This window comes from Silene latifolia, chromosome 9, assembly GCF_048544455.1.
Source record: "Silene latifolia isolate original U9 population chromosome 9, ASM4854445v1, whole genome shotgun sequence".
Taxonomy (NCBI): Eukaryota; Viridiplantae; Streptophyta; class Magnoliopsida; order Caryophyllales; family Caryophyllaceae; genus Silene; species Silene latifolia.
This window is the reverse complement of record NC_133534.1, coordinates 212,685,582-212,702,316: the sequence shown is the minus strand read 5'-3', so window position 1 is coordinate 212,702,316 and position 16,735 is coordinate 212,685,582. Positions and strand designations below refer to the sequence as shown.

Here is a 16,735-nt window from a genome sequence, read left to right as displayed (position 1 = left end):
ATTTGTATATATTTACTTGTAAACTTAAGAAAAATTTCAAAAATGCCTAAAAATTTAAAAAATTTAAAAAATCTCAAAAACTTATTGCATTGTATATATAGGTTTGTCTAACAAGTTGCGCAGGCACATACGAAACATTCGAAGCATTAGGAGACTAGAAGCCCGCTCGATATAATATTTCCGTCTCTTTCTCCTTTTCCTCTCCTCTTCTTTTGCATTATTTATATTTATGAAGGAGGATGGGCTATGTCGAGGAGGATGTTCCATTTTAGAACTTGGAGTGCGTTGCATATGTGCTGCTAGGTTAGATAATTGTTACATGTTTACTTGTGTTGCTAGGTTTTAGAATTGCATCTCGTATCTTGTAAATACTTGTTTGTGCTTTAAATTCCGTTTGCATTAAAAGTTTGTAAATATTTTAAGACAAAATATGGTCAAGGAAGGGAGCATGATACCCTCAATGATGATATTGTCTTGGCCATGGCTTCCTCCTCCCACTGGCTTGCACCTTGTGACCTCCTTGTTAGGGTATTTGTAAGCAAATACCCGGGAAATGGGGCTTGACCGGAGAGTATTAACCACCCTGTGATACCAAAGACCGTAATGTAGACCTATATTTCGACATAGCTACTCAAATGTGAGGATAGAGCCTCCATATGGCCGGTCCATCAAACTGGTCCCGTTAGGTATTTGTGAGTAGTTCTCCTTAAGTGGTGTGTCATGTCAAAACGCATAAGTATGGAGCTCATTCCTTGATATTGTAAAAATGTCGATGTGTATATTGAGATGATTTTGTTCAATAAAGCAACCTCACTATAGCCAAATATGCCTATGTTATACCCTTGAGTCATTTTTCCCTTTGTTAACCCATTTTGAGCCTAAGCCTTGTCACTTCTATTGCGAACAAAACAACTACTTCCCATAAACAACTCACGATATTGAGTAGTTCGTCATTGTAGCCCGTTTGCGGAAGTGAATTTGGGTTGGGATTGACTTTTCTTGGGGTGTATATTCTTGGATATCATATGTTTGTGACGGTTCTTCAATATTGGATCATTTAGCTTGAATAAGAAGGTTACAAGTTTTGGAAAATGAAACAAAGAAAATCAAACAGAAAAGAGAAAAATGAAATGAAAAACAAAAAGAAAAGAATGCTGTATTTATGTTAAATAAAGGGTTTGTGGAATTGCAATTGATCTTGTTTCAAAAAGAAATGGATGATTTTTTTGGGAAATGGAAATCTTTGCTAAACTTTGTAGAAGAATTCTTTTGCATTTACTTCGGTTTAGTGAATTGGTTCACTACTACAGATACAGGCTATAACAACGGGTAAAAACCGTTGTTAAAAAAAAGCGGACGTTGTTAAAGCGGCCGTTGTAACACGTATTTACAATGGTTAGGTTATTTACTAAAACCGTTGTGGAAATTATTCACAACGTTTAAAAGCCTTTGTTGTTACGAGTAAGTCGTTGTGGAAAGTTTGACAAAATTTTGGTGGGAAAGATATAACAACAGTTATAATATAAAAAACCGTTGTTGTATCTTTCCCGCCAAAATTGTGAAGACTTTTAACAAGGGTTATATTTAAAAATAACCGTTGTTAAAAGTAATAACAACGGTTATATGTTAAAAAACCCCGTTGTTAAAATTGACTATTAACAACGGTTTTTTGGCATATAACCGTTGTTATTGATGTTTATAATTTTTTTTAAAAATTTACAAAATTAGTGCATTAAAAATCCTGTATCAAACACAGCAGCAGTATCAACATACAACAAAAGCTTACTTTAAATTCATTAACCCAAAATTAAACACCTGCAAAGTTTATGCACTAGCACAACGATTTTCTCAAAATATTAATACCACAATTCAAACATCCATTTACATCCGAGAGTTACGACTCCACTACTACGCATGCACATTTTAGTGAATAAAATATTCAACAGTACAACTCCAACAAACTTACATCAATCTCGCATCACATCCAACATAACAATAACATCTTAGTGAATAGACTATTCAATATTACGTATTCCCTAAATAGTTGGTAAGCCTACACCTCATTAACATCCCTCATCCCCTCAATTGACACTCTCAAATTTAAATCTGCAATGATACATTTAAGTTAAGATGATGGAAATAAAAAAGGGAAATCTACGTAGATATGAGAAGTGGATGGAAGCAATAAGTTGAGGAAAAACAAAGGAGGAAGATACCTGAGGAAAATATATGAAAATAACCAAAAGTCTAACCTACAAACAACATAAAATGAATGTTTACTAGCAAAAATCAAGGAATAAAGCAGAAATTAAAAATGAAGGAGAAATCAAAAAGAAGAAAGTGAGGTAGCACAACATAGAAATTTCACAAGTTTAGCCAAAAATGGGCATATATTGCATCTTTAGCCATAAAACTATAAGTCGTGAACCCAAACACTTGAAACTGAAGTAACACAAACAACATTGATCCATCTTAACTTCATAAAATTTGGAAGAAGATTCAAACCATAATGGATATTGTGGGTGGACTAAATTACCGAGTCAAATTAGTTATAGTTAAAAGACTTGTTGATATGCAGCAAATAAATTAAACAGTTCTATAACATTCCAAAGACAAAATATTTTGAGTCTTGCGAATCCTTAGCAATTAAAAACTTTGCACTATATGTAAACTATATATGACCAACATAATTTCTAGTGAAAAAAAGTAGTGATAATTACCAAACGAAGTGGCTTTCGTCCTGCTTTGTCGATCGAGTTGTTCCTAAAGCAGCGAGTGATTACTACCTGCAGGATCAATTTCTCTAAAGAAGAGGTCAATTTAAGATGTTACCTGAATAAGAGCATATATTACAATCCCAATGCTAGGTAATACCGCTGAAATGGGGAAAATGAAGAGGTCACAGGTTAGTATCTTCGTGAAAAGGAAGGAATACATACCATTTCACGCACCTCTGAAATTAATCATCTATAATCGAACAATAGTATACAAAGAAGCGTCATGTCCACCAAACAAAATGATCATTAAATAAGGAGCCCATATATTGAGCGAGATTACCTGACAAGAAAGACGGTAAAAGACTACAATGTACAATTTCCACCATGTTTGACCTTCTAAATCAGCTGAGCATATTAGCATACTACCTCCAAGACTCCAAGACTACAATGTAAAAATTTCCAAGTATAAGAATAATGCGAGACGGTAAAAAAAAAAGTACAAATATCAAAAGAAATCTAAAATTCAACAAGGCACCAGAGATTTTAAAATCAAAATAGGCGAAGCAATTACGGTTAGAAAGAATACCTCTAGATCTGAATCCCTTCATGGATACTCTGAAAGATGAGATCCTTATGAAATCAAACAAAACCCTAAAATTTAATAGGGTAATTGATAGAGTAAAATGAATAATTGATAAAGGGGAGAGTGATGTCGATGGTGAGATAAAGAAGGGTTAGTCAAACAATAGTAAAATGGGAAATAAAATAGATGTGCAATTATTAAGATTTTGTGTTGACAAATAAATCGAGTAGGTTAGTATTTCATACCTAACAATCGAAGTAATAAGGCGAAAATCAAACCAAAAAATCAATTTCTTGCTCTCGTATTTTTAAAACCCTAGGTTTCTAAAAGTGGATTTTGAGTGATTTTGGTAGTTTTGAAGGTTGGAAAATGGGTTATAAGTATGTAAATTGAGTTAGGGAGAATTTTTGAGTGTTTTGGGGGTGATTTGGTGGGTTTTGAGTAAGTATTGTGTGAGAGGTTTTTTTTTTGAGTGCGAGAGAGATGAAGATGTGAAGGTTGAAGATGAATAAAGAATATAAAGGAAAAGAAACATAAGGATCTGGTTTGTCCCACAATGAAAATATTTTGTTGCGAAGGTAATAACAAGGGTTATATGTAAAAAAAACCGTTGTTAAAAGTAATAACAACAGTTATATGTAAAAAACCGTTGTTAAAAGTAATAACAAGGGTTATATGTAAAAAACCATAATTAAAAGTAATAACAACGGTTATATGCAAAAAAACCGTTGTTAAAAGTAATAACAAGGGTTTTAAATAAATAAACGTTGTTATAACTTTTCAACTATTAACAACGGTTCTAAAATGAAACCCGTTGTCATTACTAATAACAACGGTTTTAAAGAAATAACCGTTGTTATTACTTTTCATAGAATTGCGCCAAGATATACTAACCTGATTAACAACGGTATTACATATAATGCGTTAATATGCGTTGTTAATGGGGCGTTGTTATTGCCTATATTTGTAGTAGTGGGTAGATGTGGCGACTACTCGATCCTTAGCCCCACATGTCCTAAAAATGGTACTTGAACCAAACCCTTTTCACCTAACCCAATTCCCGTTACAACCCGGTTGTCTCTCTTGTATGTGCATCATTTTAACATTTCTCTTGCGGATATTGGATGGAGTACCATATTAAAATGTGGGCATGCTTCAGAAGTCGAGTTAGGGGAGTGATTTTGGTTACCTTTTGTCACAGAAATCACCCGGTTCTTCAATGAGTGTCTAATGAAAACCGTGAGGAAGTCGGTAATCTAGGTCCTCTTAGCCATGGATCAACTTGGTCGAATCTTGAGTTGTGTCATGTCAATTTTGAAGGCTAGGATTTATTTCCCCTTTTCCCGCCTTTGAATTTCTTTCTTAGGCAATTGGTTGTCACACCTAGGTTGCTTAGGCCATGGTTAGGGGGTTGACACCCCGCCAAGACTATGAGACGGTATCTCCCGACCTAAATCTTTAATTTTTAAAACAAAACCCTCCGCTTAGATGAGGAAAACGGTTGACTTTTTGATTGATGCATCTTATGTGTTGATTATGTGCTTGAATGTTGGATGTGTGTAAGTTTTCCGCAAACCCCCACTTGCCTTGCAAAGGAGTGCATATATCATTGCGTTTCATTGTGAGTTGAAGGGACGGAGAAGGCCCGTTAATTGCCTTTCATCGGATATTATTAGCTTAAATTAGGTAGACGGATGAATAAGGGTCAAATATTTTTGCTCACTTACTCGGGGACGAGTAAGACTTAAGTGTGGGGAATTTTGATATGTATTTATTTGATCTTAATTCTCCCTTCTTTTCCTATGCGCTTTGGTCGATTTTGAGACGATTTTGATGCCTACTACTTGCATTTTGTTCACCTATTTCTCGTTCTATGATTTTATGTCTCACATTGTAGGATTTGAGATGGAAAGTAAGAAATGCGAGCAAGTTAGGAAGTCTTGAGGTTTTCATAGGAAATAAGAAAGAAAAAGGCTGAGAAGAGCCTCCCAGTCGGCCGGCCGGCAGCCGGTCTACTGGCTGGGCACCCCCTCATGAGTCAATAGAGAAGAAATAGAGGAAATATACAGAGAACTCCCAGCCGGGTGGGCCACCGGCGGCCAGGCGTCCATACCTGACTACTTCAAGGTTGAAGAGAAGATACTGAAGATCCCAGCCGGCCGGCCCACCGGGAGCCGATCCACCGGCTGGGAAACATTAATGGTCAATAAATTGAAGGAAATGATACAGGAGTCTCCCAGCTAGGTGGGTCATCGGTGGTCGGTAGGCCGGCTCAGACACCTCGACTCTATTTTCCATCCTTTGTAATTTTTGACCTAATTTTGTTGTAAACGATAAATACCCCCTCCCTAATTTCATTTGACACACAACCGTAGATCGGACAAACTCCATAAATCTATGCAACCTTCCTTAATCAAAGTTTTAATCTTTACATAATTAAGCCTTAATTACTTACTTAATTAGCCTAGATATACTTAGTTTCAATAGTTTACATTTGGGTACTTGGTTTATAATTGAAGTTTGTTGAAGAACATCTTCCATTTATCAATCAAAGATTCAATCTTTCCTTTTGTTGGTATAAGTTCCTTCCTTTTTAGTTTGAATCTTCAATTGTTACATTTCCATTTCCTATTTAGTTGTAGTTTCATTTAATTACATGCTTATCATCATGCTTGTTTGTTTTTCTCTAATTGTTTACATTTGCTTTTGAGTGTGTGAGTAGTGACCCCTAGGGTTTAGGGGGAACCTAAGTTGGGATTAAGACTATAAATATGGGTTTTTAATGCTTTGTTTTAGGTAAAATTGTTGGTCTTTGTAAGCATGCATTGAAGGTGTTTGTTGAAATGTGTTGGGCCCTGAATTATCCTGCCCAGTCAGACACGAGTCACGCAATATCCAAAGCCAAGTCTGAACGAAAGTCGTCTCGAACAAAGAGACCAGAAAGCCTGATCAGGCAGCAACTAGGAGGGAAAGACAGGACAGGCATCTACTAAGCCTGGCCTGAAGGGATATCACGTTAGCTACAAGGTCAACATAATCAGGGCAAGGCAGGCAACGATTAAAGCACGGTCAAGACTTGGAAAAACTGTTCTTATAAACAAGGAAGGCCCATTCAACATTCCACACGAAAGCATATAGGATTTGACTAAGCAAGGGCAACGGCTGGAAGGTTATAGAAGTCAAGCAACCACCCCCGGGTAAATAGGGCAAGAGTCCTATTTTATATAAAACCCTAAACTACCCCAAAAGACTTGTTGCAAAGCTACTATAAATAGAAGAAAAGAAGAGGATCACTTTGACACACACTTACTCACTCTCACTTTACTTTCATACTTGTATTCAACACAATATTTAGCATTTCTACTAAGCAGCCGCACTCTATATTTCGCCTGACATACATATTCCCTGTCAGGGTATCAAAAGTCATAATAACAATCCCTCCTGGTTTGGTGCCCGTGGTTTTTTCCCTTATTCCCAGGGTTTTTCCACGTATAAATCTCTGTGTCTTACTTTTGCATTTATTCCTTTTATTACTCTATCGTACCGATCAGGCAATTTGTTTTGAGTTAGATTACCCTGCAAATTCTTTCCTGGCAGGACATTATCTCTGTGAGAAATTCTGCTAAAACAATTGGCACCCACCGTGGGGCATCTAGCTCAAAAATAATCAAAACCTAAATCCAAACAGCACAAAAACAATTTCAAAAAATGACTGGAGATAGTATTGAACAACAACTGGCTACTGCCCAGCAACAATTGTTGGAAATGGAACAACTGAAACAGAAAATGGCCCAGGCTGAAGCTGAAGTTATGAAACTAAAGGAATCAGAATCTAGTCTGAAACAAAGGCTAGGAGAGAAAGCCTCAGGCTCAAAATTAAAAATTCAACCTGGCACACCATTCTCTTCAATCATCAGGAACATTGATTTGTCCAACTTTGGTACTCCAACTCCATCAAAATCCAGAGCAAGAGAAGGTGACACAGACTCAGAAGAGATCCCAAATGAAGAGGTTGTACCAGATCAAACCAACTCAGCAATAATGATGGCCATGCTCTAGGAAATCCAGAAACTCTATGAGAAATTTGAGAAGATCCCTGGAGTACCCACACCCATTGAAGAAGCAAATCCAGAAAGCTATGCTGACTCGCCCTTCGTGGATGAGATAGCAAAGATAGATCTACAAAAAAAGTTTGTGGTGCCATCATTGAGAGTCTATGATGGAACTACAGACCCACAAAACCATGTAGCCTACTACAAACAAGGAATGTTGGCAGCCTCCATTCCTAGTGAACTACGACAAGTTTGCATGTGCAAGGGATTTGGAACAACCCTGAATGGACCTGCCCTACAATGGTACATAAATCTACCAAATGGAAGCATCAAGTCCTTTGCTGACTTGATAAACTCCTTCAACCACCAATTCGCCAGCAGCAGAGAACTTGAAAAGAGATCCAGTGATCTGTATAGGATCAAGCAAAAGCCTAGCGAATCAATCAGAGCATTCCTGATCGGATTCAACAAAGAGAAACTATCACTTCCCAGATGTGATGTTCGAATAGTCGTGGAAGCTTTCAGGCAGGGGCTGCCATTGGACAGTGATTTCTATGATGAAACAACTATGAAGCCCTGCCAGACCTTTGAAGACGTCCAGGCATTAGCCCTTGGCTACATCCGGCTGGAAGAGGATAAAGGTTTCAAAGCAGACACCACTGATAACAATTCAGGATATGACAGGTCCAACAGGAAAAGTTCCAATCACAGAAGAAGCAGTTCCAGGCCATCCCCTTATACTAGGCTTGACATATATCAGAAGTCAACTATGCACATGAACAATGAGGTAACTCCTATACTTATCCCCCTATTCAAGAATAGAACTTCTCTGTTGACACTACAGGATTGATCAAAAGGCTTGACAACATGGGAGACATTGTCAAGTGGCCAAAGAAGACAGATAACCCTAACTCAAGGAAAGACACAACAAGATGGTGTGAGTTCCACATGAACATAGGACACACAATAGAGGAATGCCTGGGACTACGTAGGCAAGTGGCTTACCTGTTAAAGAAAGGCTACCTGAAAGATCTAATGCCATCAAAGAGCAAGGAAGCCAATGGAACAAGAATGGACCAAGAGAGACCACAACGTGACCTGCCTCCAGCACCACCCATCTATGAGGTCAAGTTCATAAAAGGAGGATCTGAAATATGCGGCCTAACCAGCTCTGCTGCAAAGAAAATAGCCAGCGAGTCAAAAATGAAATATCCTTTTAAACCTAGAAATTTACCTCAAATTACTTTTGATGATACTGACATGCAGGAAATCTCTGATGTCCATCATGATAGCCTGGTCATTACCATGCAAATAGGAACCGCACGTGTCCTCAGGACGTCCTGAAAGCAATGGAGATCGATGAAAGCCAAATCATAAAGAAATCAAATGTCCTGGTAGGATTCACTGGTGAAACAAAGAATACTCTGGGAGAAATCTACCTGCCAACATACGTTGAAGGAGTCTCCTCATATAAGAGATTTGGAGTCCTGGATTGCCTGTCATCTTACAATGCCATCCTAGGCAGACCTTGGATCCATAATGTCCGAGCTATCCCTTCAACTTATCACCAATGCGTCAAGATTCCAACAGAGTGGGGAATAGCAACCATCAAAGGTGGACAAAAATCTGCCCAGGAATTTTATACTGAATCATTAAAACATTCCTAGCAATTACAGTACCCTGTCAGCAGCACTTATGTGGCAGAAACAACAATGGAGACAGATCAGGTAATCTTAGACCCTGAGTATCCTGACAGGCATGTACTAGTAGGATCTGATGTCCCTAACAATATCAGACAGAACTAGTAAGTTTTCTTAAGAATAAATTTTCATGCTTTACCTGGTCCCACTTTGATATGACTGGTATAGACGCCAATTTTATTACCCATAAACTTAATATTGATAAATCATTTAAGCCTGTGCAACAGAAAAGGAGAGAGTTTTCCCCTGAACGCAACTCCATCATTAATGAAGAAGTGGACAAACTCCTAGATATGGGAATGATCAGAGAAGTAATGTACCCTGAATGGCTAGCAAATGTGGTTGTGGTACAAAAGAAAAATGGCAAGTGGAGTGTTTGTGTAGACTACACAGACCTAAACAAAGCTTGCCCAAAGGATCCATTCCCACTTCCTCATATTGATGCCATGGTAGATGCTACAGCAGGGCATGAGCAATTAACGTTTATGGATGCTTCAAGTGGATTCAACCAGATTAATATGCACCCAGCTGACCAGGAAAACACTACATTCATCATGAAAAGGGGCATATATTGTTACACAGCAATGCCCTTTGGCTTGAAGAATGCAGGGGCAACCTACCAACACCTGGTCAACATTATGTTCAAAGATCAAATAGGTGATACAATGGAGGTATATATTGATGATATGGTGGTCAAATAAAAAAAGGCTGAATATCATATAAAAGATTTAGAAGTAGCCATCAAAATCCTGGAAGAATTCAATATAAAGCTCAACCCTTCCAAATGCCACTTTGGAGTCTCTTTAGGCAAATTCCTTCGATACATGGTGACAAAAAGAGGGATTGAAGCCAGCCCAAAACAGATAAAAGCCATCCTGGAATTGGAATCTTCCAAATCAGTTAAAGATATCCAAAGATTAACAGGAAGAGTTGCAACCCTGAATGGATTCATATCCAGGTCATCAAAAAGATGCAGATCCTTCTATGACCTCCTCAGGAAGAAAAAATCATTTAAATGGTTGCTGAACACGAAGCAGCCTTCCAAGAGTTAAAAACCTACCTAGCTACTCTCCCACTACTGGCTAAGCCTAACAAAGGAGAACCCCTGACGGTTTACTTATCAGTCACTGAAACAGCAGTAAGTGGAGTCCTAACCAAAAAGGTTAAAGGCCAACAACACCCTGTCTACTATGTAAGTAAAAGTCTCCTGGATGCAGAAACAAGGTATGGACTACTTGAAAAATATGTGCTTGCTTTAATTATATCCTCTACTAAACTTAGACCCCACTTTGAGAGTCACCCAATAATTGTCAGGACCAACCTGCCTATCAAATCTGTCCTGAGAAAACCTGAGCTTTCAGGCAGAATGGCAAAATGGTCAGTACAACTAAGTACTTATGACATAACCTTTGAACCTACGACATCAATTAAATCTCAGGCATTAGTAGACTTTGTGGCTGAATTTAGTCCAAACCTAGAACCAGACCTCATAAAAGAGGTCAACCATCTAGACACCCATAAATCAGGTCAGGAATGGACCTTACACGTAGATGGAGCAACAAACATGAGAGGAATCGGCCTAGGATTAGTACTAAAATCACCACAGGGAGACCTAATTGCTCAAGCTATCAGTTGTGAATTCAAAGCAACGAACAATGAAGTCTAATATAAAGCCCTGATAGCTGGACTCAAGGTATGTATAGAACTTGGTGTGAAAAATCTCAAGGTAATGACTGACTCCCTTTTAATTTCCAATTAAGTAAAAGGAACATATGCTGCAAAGGATTCCAAAATGAGTTTTTATCTAGACTACGTCAAAAACCTTTGCAAAAAGTTTAGTTCATTTGACATTGATCAAATACGAAGAGACCTAAATACTCAGGCTGATGCCCTAGCCAGTTTGGGATCAAATTTCAGCCCTGTTGTATTTGATAAAATACCTATTGTTCATCTGCTAGAACCAACCATTGAAAAGCCTGACCATACTTGTCCCATCAATGAGGACACAAAATCTTGCACCAAGCCATACTATGATTGGTTCTTACAAGGACCACTACCTAAAGACAAACATGAAGCAAGGGCCCTTAGAATCAAAGCTTCCACTTATACTATTATAAATAACATGTTATTCAAAAAGTCTCAGGCTGGACCTTACATGTGATGCCTGGAACCTCATGAAGCTAAACAGGTTATTGAGGACATACACGATGGATACTGTGGAAATCACAAAGGTGGTAGAGGCCTGGCAAGCAAAGTTCTAAGGACAGGCTACTTCTGGCCAACCCTCAGGGCTGATTGCATAGCTTACAACTCCAAGTGTGAAGCCTACCAACTCCATTCTCCATTCATCCACCAACCATCAGAGCTATTACACTCCATCTCAGCTCTCTGGCCGTTTATGAAGTGGGGAATGGACATTGTAGGCAAGCTACCCCATGCTCCTGGACAAAAAGTTTTCATGTTAGCCATGACCGACTACTTTTCAAAATGGATAGAGGCAGAGTCATACAGGCAAGTCAAAGAGAAGGATGTCATATCATTTATCAAACGCAATATCATATGCAGATACGACATCCCCTCAGAAATAGTCTGTGACAATGGCACTCAGTTCATGGGAAAAAGGACAATGGCTTTTTTTGCATAATGGAACATCAACCAGGTAACCTCCACGCCAGGCTACCCAAAAGCAATTGGTCATGCAGAATCCAGCAACAAAGTGGTAATTAGCTGCCTGAAGAAAAAACTAAATAGAAGAAAAGGCAGATGGGCTGAAGAACTTCATTTAGTCCTCTGGGCACACATGACCACACCCAAGACATCTACAGGCCAGGCCCTTTACTCCCTGGTCTATGGTTGTGAACCAGTAACCCCAGTAGAAATCCATGTACCATCCACCATAAGTAGCCTGAACACTATAGAGGAGAACAGGCCTCTACTGCAAGACAGCCTGAGCCTGGGTGAAGAACTAAGAGACGCAGCTAAGATCAGGATAGCTTCCTACCAACAAACAGTAGCCAAAAGCTACAACAAGAATGTAAACATCAGGGTATTCAAAGAAGAAGACCTGGTCCTGCGAAAAGTTTTCCCTAATACCAAGGACAAAAATGCTGGCAAGCTAGCTCCTACATGGGAAGGACCTTACCTGATTGATTCAATAGTAGGACAGGGAGCCTACAGGCTATAAACCCTGTACGGAGAAATGATCCCCATGTCTTGGAACATTTCCCACATAAAGCTATTCCATGAATAAACCTAATACCCTATGATCCAAATCAGGTAAGACCATTAACTTTGTCTCTTGCCTGGCTAAAGTTATACGGAAAACCCCTGAATAAAATCATGTGACCTTAACATGCTATGTCTTTTCTGCTAACTACCATCTTCCCTGAATATCTGCCTGCCTTATTTTAAGTACAAATAGTGTTATGTCCGCCTATTATATCCTTTCTACGTTGAATCCTGAAAACTTGTTTGACACCTTTTTTCCATAACTTATATATTACACACAGGCTTAAACAAATGTTCAGGATTGAGGGCCACTCCACCCAACATGAACAGCATCTCATAAATGCTTCACAAAACTTTGCACCTGCCTGCCTGACCCAAAAAACTGAGCTCAGTTCAAAAAAACATAAAAAAGACAAGTACGATGGTAGAAAAGACCAGGCCACTTCTCTAAAAGCTCTCCTGACCGGCTGAGGGCCATAAGCCCTCCTGACTGGAAACCACCTCTCTTACCGAAAAAAGCTCTCCTGACAGGAAATAAGCCATGATTTCCTAAAAAGGGTTGAGGGCCATAAGCCCTCCTGACAGGCATTTCTCTAACAAAATATTTTGAACTACATTATTTCAGGTACCAAACAAAGATATTTAAAGAAATAGGAAAACGCCTTCAAATTGCTGTAAAACAAAGAAAACAAGATCCAAAATTACCCAGGGAACATCCCTCTTGGGTAGGACAAAATACCAGCAAATATCTAAGGATTGTTTGTCCAGGGAACATCCCCCCCTGGATGGGCCAAAAAACAGCTATTCTAAAAAAAAACGAAGTTAATTAGCCTGCCTTGGAAGCAGTAGCAGAACTAATACCTTCATCAGTTAACTCCTCCTATTCATCATCCTCTTCATCTTCGGGCTCACCACTTTTTTCCTTTGATGGGGGAGAGTCAACCTCGTCATCAGCATGCAATTTGCAGAGGTCTTGATAAGTGGCATTAAGATCGGCCATCTCCTGATCAGGGTTCCAGTATGGCCTAACTCCAATGGGCTCCTTCATGGAATTTACATGACCCTTGCCAAAGAAGTACAAGGCAACATCGTTATATCTACCCTGCACCAAGTCCCTCTCAGCAGCTAGCTCCTCATTCACCTTCAACTGATCCTGCATAGCCTGCTTCTCAGCCAGTAACTCCTCCTGGACAATGTCAAGCTTGGCCTGGATAGACTTCACAACATTCTGAGCAGAACCCAGCTTTGATGTCTCCACAACCAACTGCGCTTTCCCTGCCTCATTGTCTTTCTTCAAAGATTCATTCTCCGCTTTGGCCACCTCCAAATCTGTTTTCAGGGATGCAACATCCTTCTTCAGGCATTGCACCTCCCAGTCCAAAGTATCCTTGACGCCATTTGCAGATTCCAGCTAACAGGCACCCCTTAACATATCATTCACATTCTAGAAAAAGACCATAAATCAGACAAAATAAAACAAAAAACACACAACCAAAACAAAATTAAGGAAAACAGAATCATTACCTCCTGCAGCATAGTGACCAGGTTAGCAGCATAGTCCCTGAAACGGTACATAGCGGCCAAAGCACGAGCAGACGACTCCTCAGCCTGATACTTAAAGAGGGGATCATCAACTATGAAAGAATAGGCCTGGATCTGTTCCTTGGCAAATTAGACCCTGTCAAACCTGGCCCTAACCCCCCTAACCTCATCAACTCCTTCTGAAGTCTCATCAATCCTCTTCCTCTTTTCAGCACGACCAGGCTCATCAACCACAACCTTTAGGGGAGACACCAATTGAGTTTGTTGGGTAGGCGCCTGGACCTGCAATGTGCTGTCACTCCCTGTAGCCTCACTGCTCCGTGATTTCTCCCCTGTAATCCGGGAAACGCCTGCCTTCACCAAAGACAACCCAAAGCTAGAAATCCTAGCAGAAGCCCTGGTAGCTACACGATGAGACCCTATATCAGTAATACTAACATGTGTTCAAACAAAATAATCCACAAAGCAAAGGCAACAAACTTACTGCCTAACGAAGAACCCCCTGAAGCTTTGGCACCCTTAACGGCTTTATAAGTACTCCACTTAGCCTTCTTGAAACGAGGCATAAGTGCTTACCCCAGATAGGCAGGCCATGTCCTCTCTCATCAGGCAGGGCCATAAAAGCAGCAATCCGATTATCCAATCCCTCAGCATCAGGATTATTAGCCCAATCAGCCACTACAAGGACAAATCAAGTAAGCTTATTTTCAAAAAATTAATAAGTTATTTCTAACCAAAATTGAATGCAGGAAAAGAAATTACCTCCCTCAACGGCAGGGTAGCTGAGATAATCCAAGTCGACGACAATAGAATCAGCCCTGATGAACATATAGGTCTGTGCACATCCTTTGTCATCACCTGAGTCAAAATTGGTGATCAAATGAGCCATCTTTGACCAGACTCGAAGATTGAAACGCCCAGTAGAATTGCTCTTCAGATGATAGACGTTTTTAAAATGTTCAAAAGTAATCACCAACTTGTGCTTGGCACATAATTGTTCGATAGAATGAAAGATTTTCCAAACCATTGGCATGAGTTGGAAAGGAGGAACCCTGACGGCCCTGAGAACTTCAGCCATAAATGGAGAAAGTGGAAGCTGACAGCCCCCTTTGAACGCCCACTCAAAAATACAAAACCAGCCAGGACTACTCCCATTAGCCCTGACTGGACCGCTTTCAGGAATCCAAACTTCAGCCTCAGCAGGGAGAAGACACCTGCCCTTCAAATAATGCTCAAAACAAGGCTTCAATTGATTAGCCTCAGGAAAGGAGGCAGACAAAGACTTCACAGGGGTAAAAGTAACTCCCCTGTGCGTCATGGACAGAATCTCTGCAGGAGGAAGAACTTCCACAACTTCATCCTCAGGAATGATTTCAGGAACATCAACAACCACATGAACCTTTTCAACCTCAGCAGCAGCCTTGGACGCAGATGTCTTTATTCTTCCCTCGGTCATTTTGTAGTTGGAATTGAAGATTGATTTTTTCAGAAAAGGCAAATTCACAAAGAGAATATTAGAGAAAGAAAAGAATTTAGAGAATGAGAATATGGAAGCAAAGTAAACACTGCAAAAGTATTTATAGCCGCAAAAACACAAACGGATAACACAAGTGGACAAACCTAATCATGACTCTCCTAGGGTTTGATGAACCTACCACATTTATGGAAACTAGCCGTTATAGAAGTTGAAGCAAACTCAAACTCTTTTCCGGTAAAATAATCTTATACACTTTTTGCCTGGCCCGAATTTTTATCTCCTTATCCCTGGCCATATCCATTGGAATAAGAAGATAAGGAGCAATTGTTAGGCCCTGAATTATCCTGCCCAGTCAGACATGAGTCAGGCAATATCTGTTGAACCATATAGAATATATGTTTATGTTTTGATGATGTCAAGTGTGCTTTATATTTTATATACTCGTTGCGCGTAATCGTTTGTTTAAGTCTTTTAGATTAAACTTATTCATTACAAGCAATAAAGAAGAATTGTGATTGAAGTATATCGTGATCAAGCCTCAATTGAAGATCAAGATTTTCTAAGAATCATTCAAGTATTATAAGAAGACGAAGTCCGTCCAAAGATTAATTAAGCTTGGATGATGAAGTAGCCTATGCTCGAAGATCTCCTATGAAGATTAGAATAGTATAGGTGATTATCTCGTAATGGTAACTAAGAGTGAATTTCTTGTATTGGTAAAGTTATAGCTTTGCAGCTATAACATTACTAGTAAAAGAGCTCAATGGTATAGCTCTTCTACTATAACATTGAGATGCTGGGTTTATTTTACACGACATACATTGTTTCAAAATTGTTTTTGAAAATTGTTTAAGTTTATTTTAAATGTTTTAGTAAAAGTATTTATTAAATAAAGCCCGGTTTAATGCGGAGTTCGAATTTATGTTGAACGTTGGTTAGTAGTCATTTTGGGTCAACTTATGAGTTGGACCATGCTACTAATTAGGGTTTTAATATAGCTACTCCCAAAACCTAAATTCTAACCTAATATTGAGGTAGGATTTACACGAGTCACGAGGCATATGAGCCGTGATATCTCGTGTGACCTAAGGTATATTTTGTAAAGATTTTATTCCTTAGGAATATCTTTACATATCTTTTATATCTTACTTGATATTATTATTTATGATAAAGATATTCTTGTGGACAGCGGGCCGCCCACGGGGGCGCTTGGTGAAAACGAAACAAGCGTTTGCATTTTGTATGGAGTCGCCACCAATTTTTATGGGAAATTGGAACCGTTCGAATACCTCGTGTCATGTCAAGACACAAAGTAGAGACATGAACACTAAGAAATCGTTACCCTTAGCATTCTATGTCTAGAATGACTCTCGTAGATGCCAATGAACACGGGTGCTCACGGAGATCTGGAGTAAGGGGTGAGGGTACGTATTAGG

At 39.2% G+C, this 16,735-nt stretch overlaps 1 protein-coding gene across 1 annotated transcript; it reads left to right on the top strand.

The window, feature by feature from the left end:
• The first annotated feature begins 11,852 nt into the window (after positions 1 to 11,852).
• LOC141602195 (uncharacterized) lies at positions 11,853 to 12,236 on the top strand. The gene has a single exon (XM_074422501.1). The coding sequence runs from the start codon at positions 11,853 to 11,855 to the stop codon at positions 12,234 to 12,236; it is 384 nt and encodes a 127-aa protein (XP_074278602.1).
• The last annotated feature ends 4,499 nt before the right edge of the window (positions 12,237 to 16,735 follow it).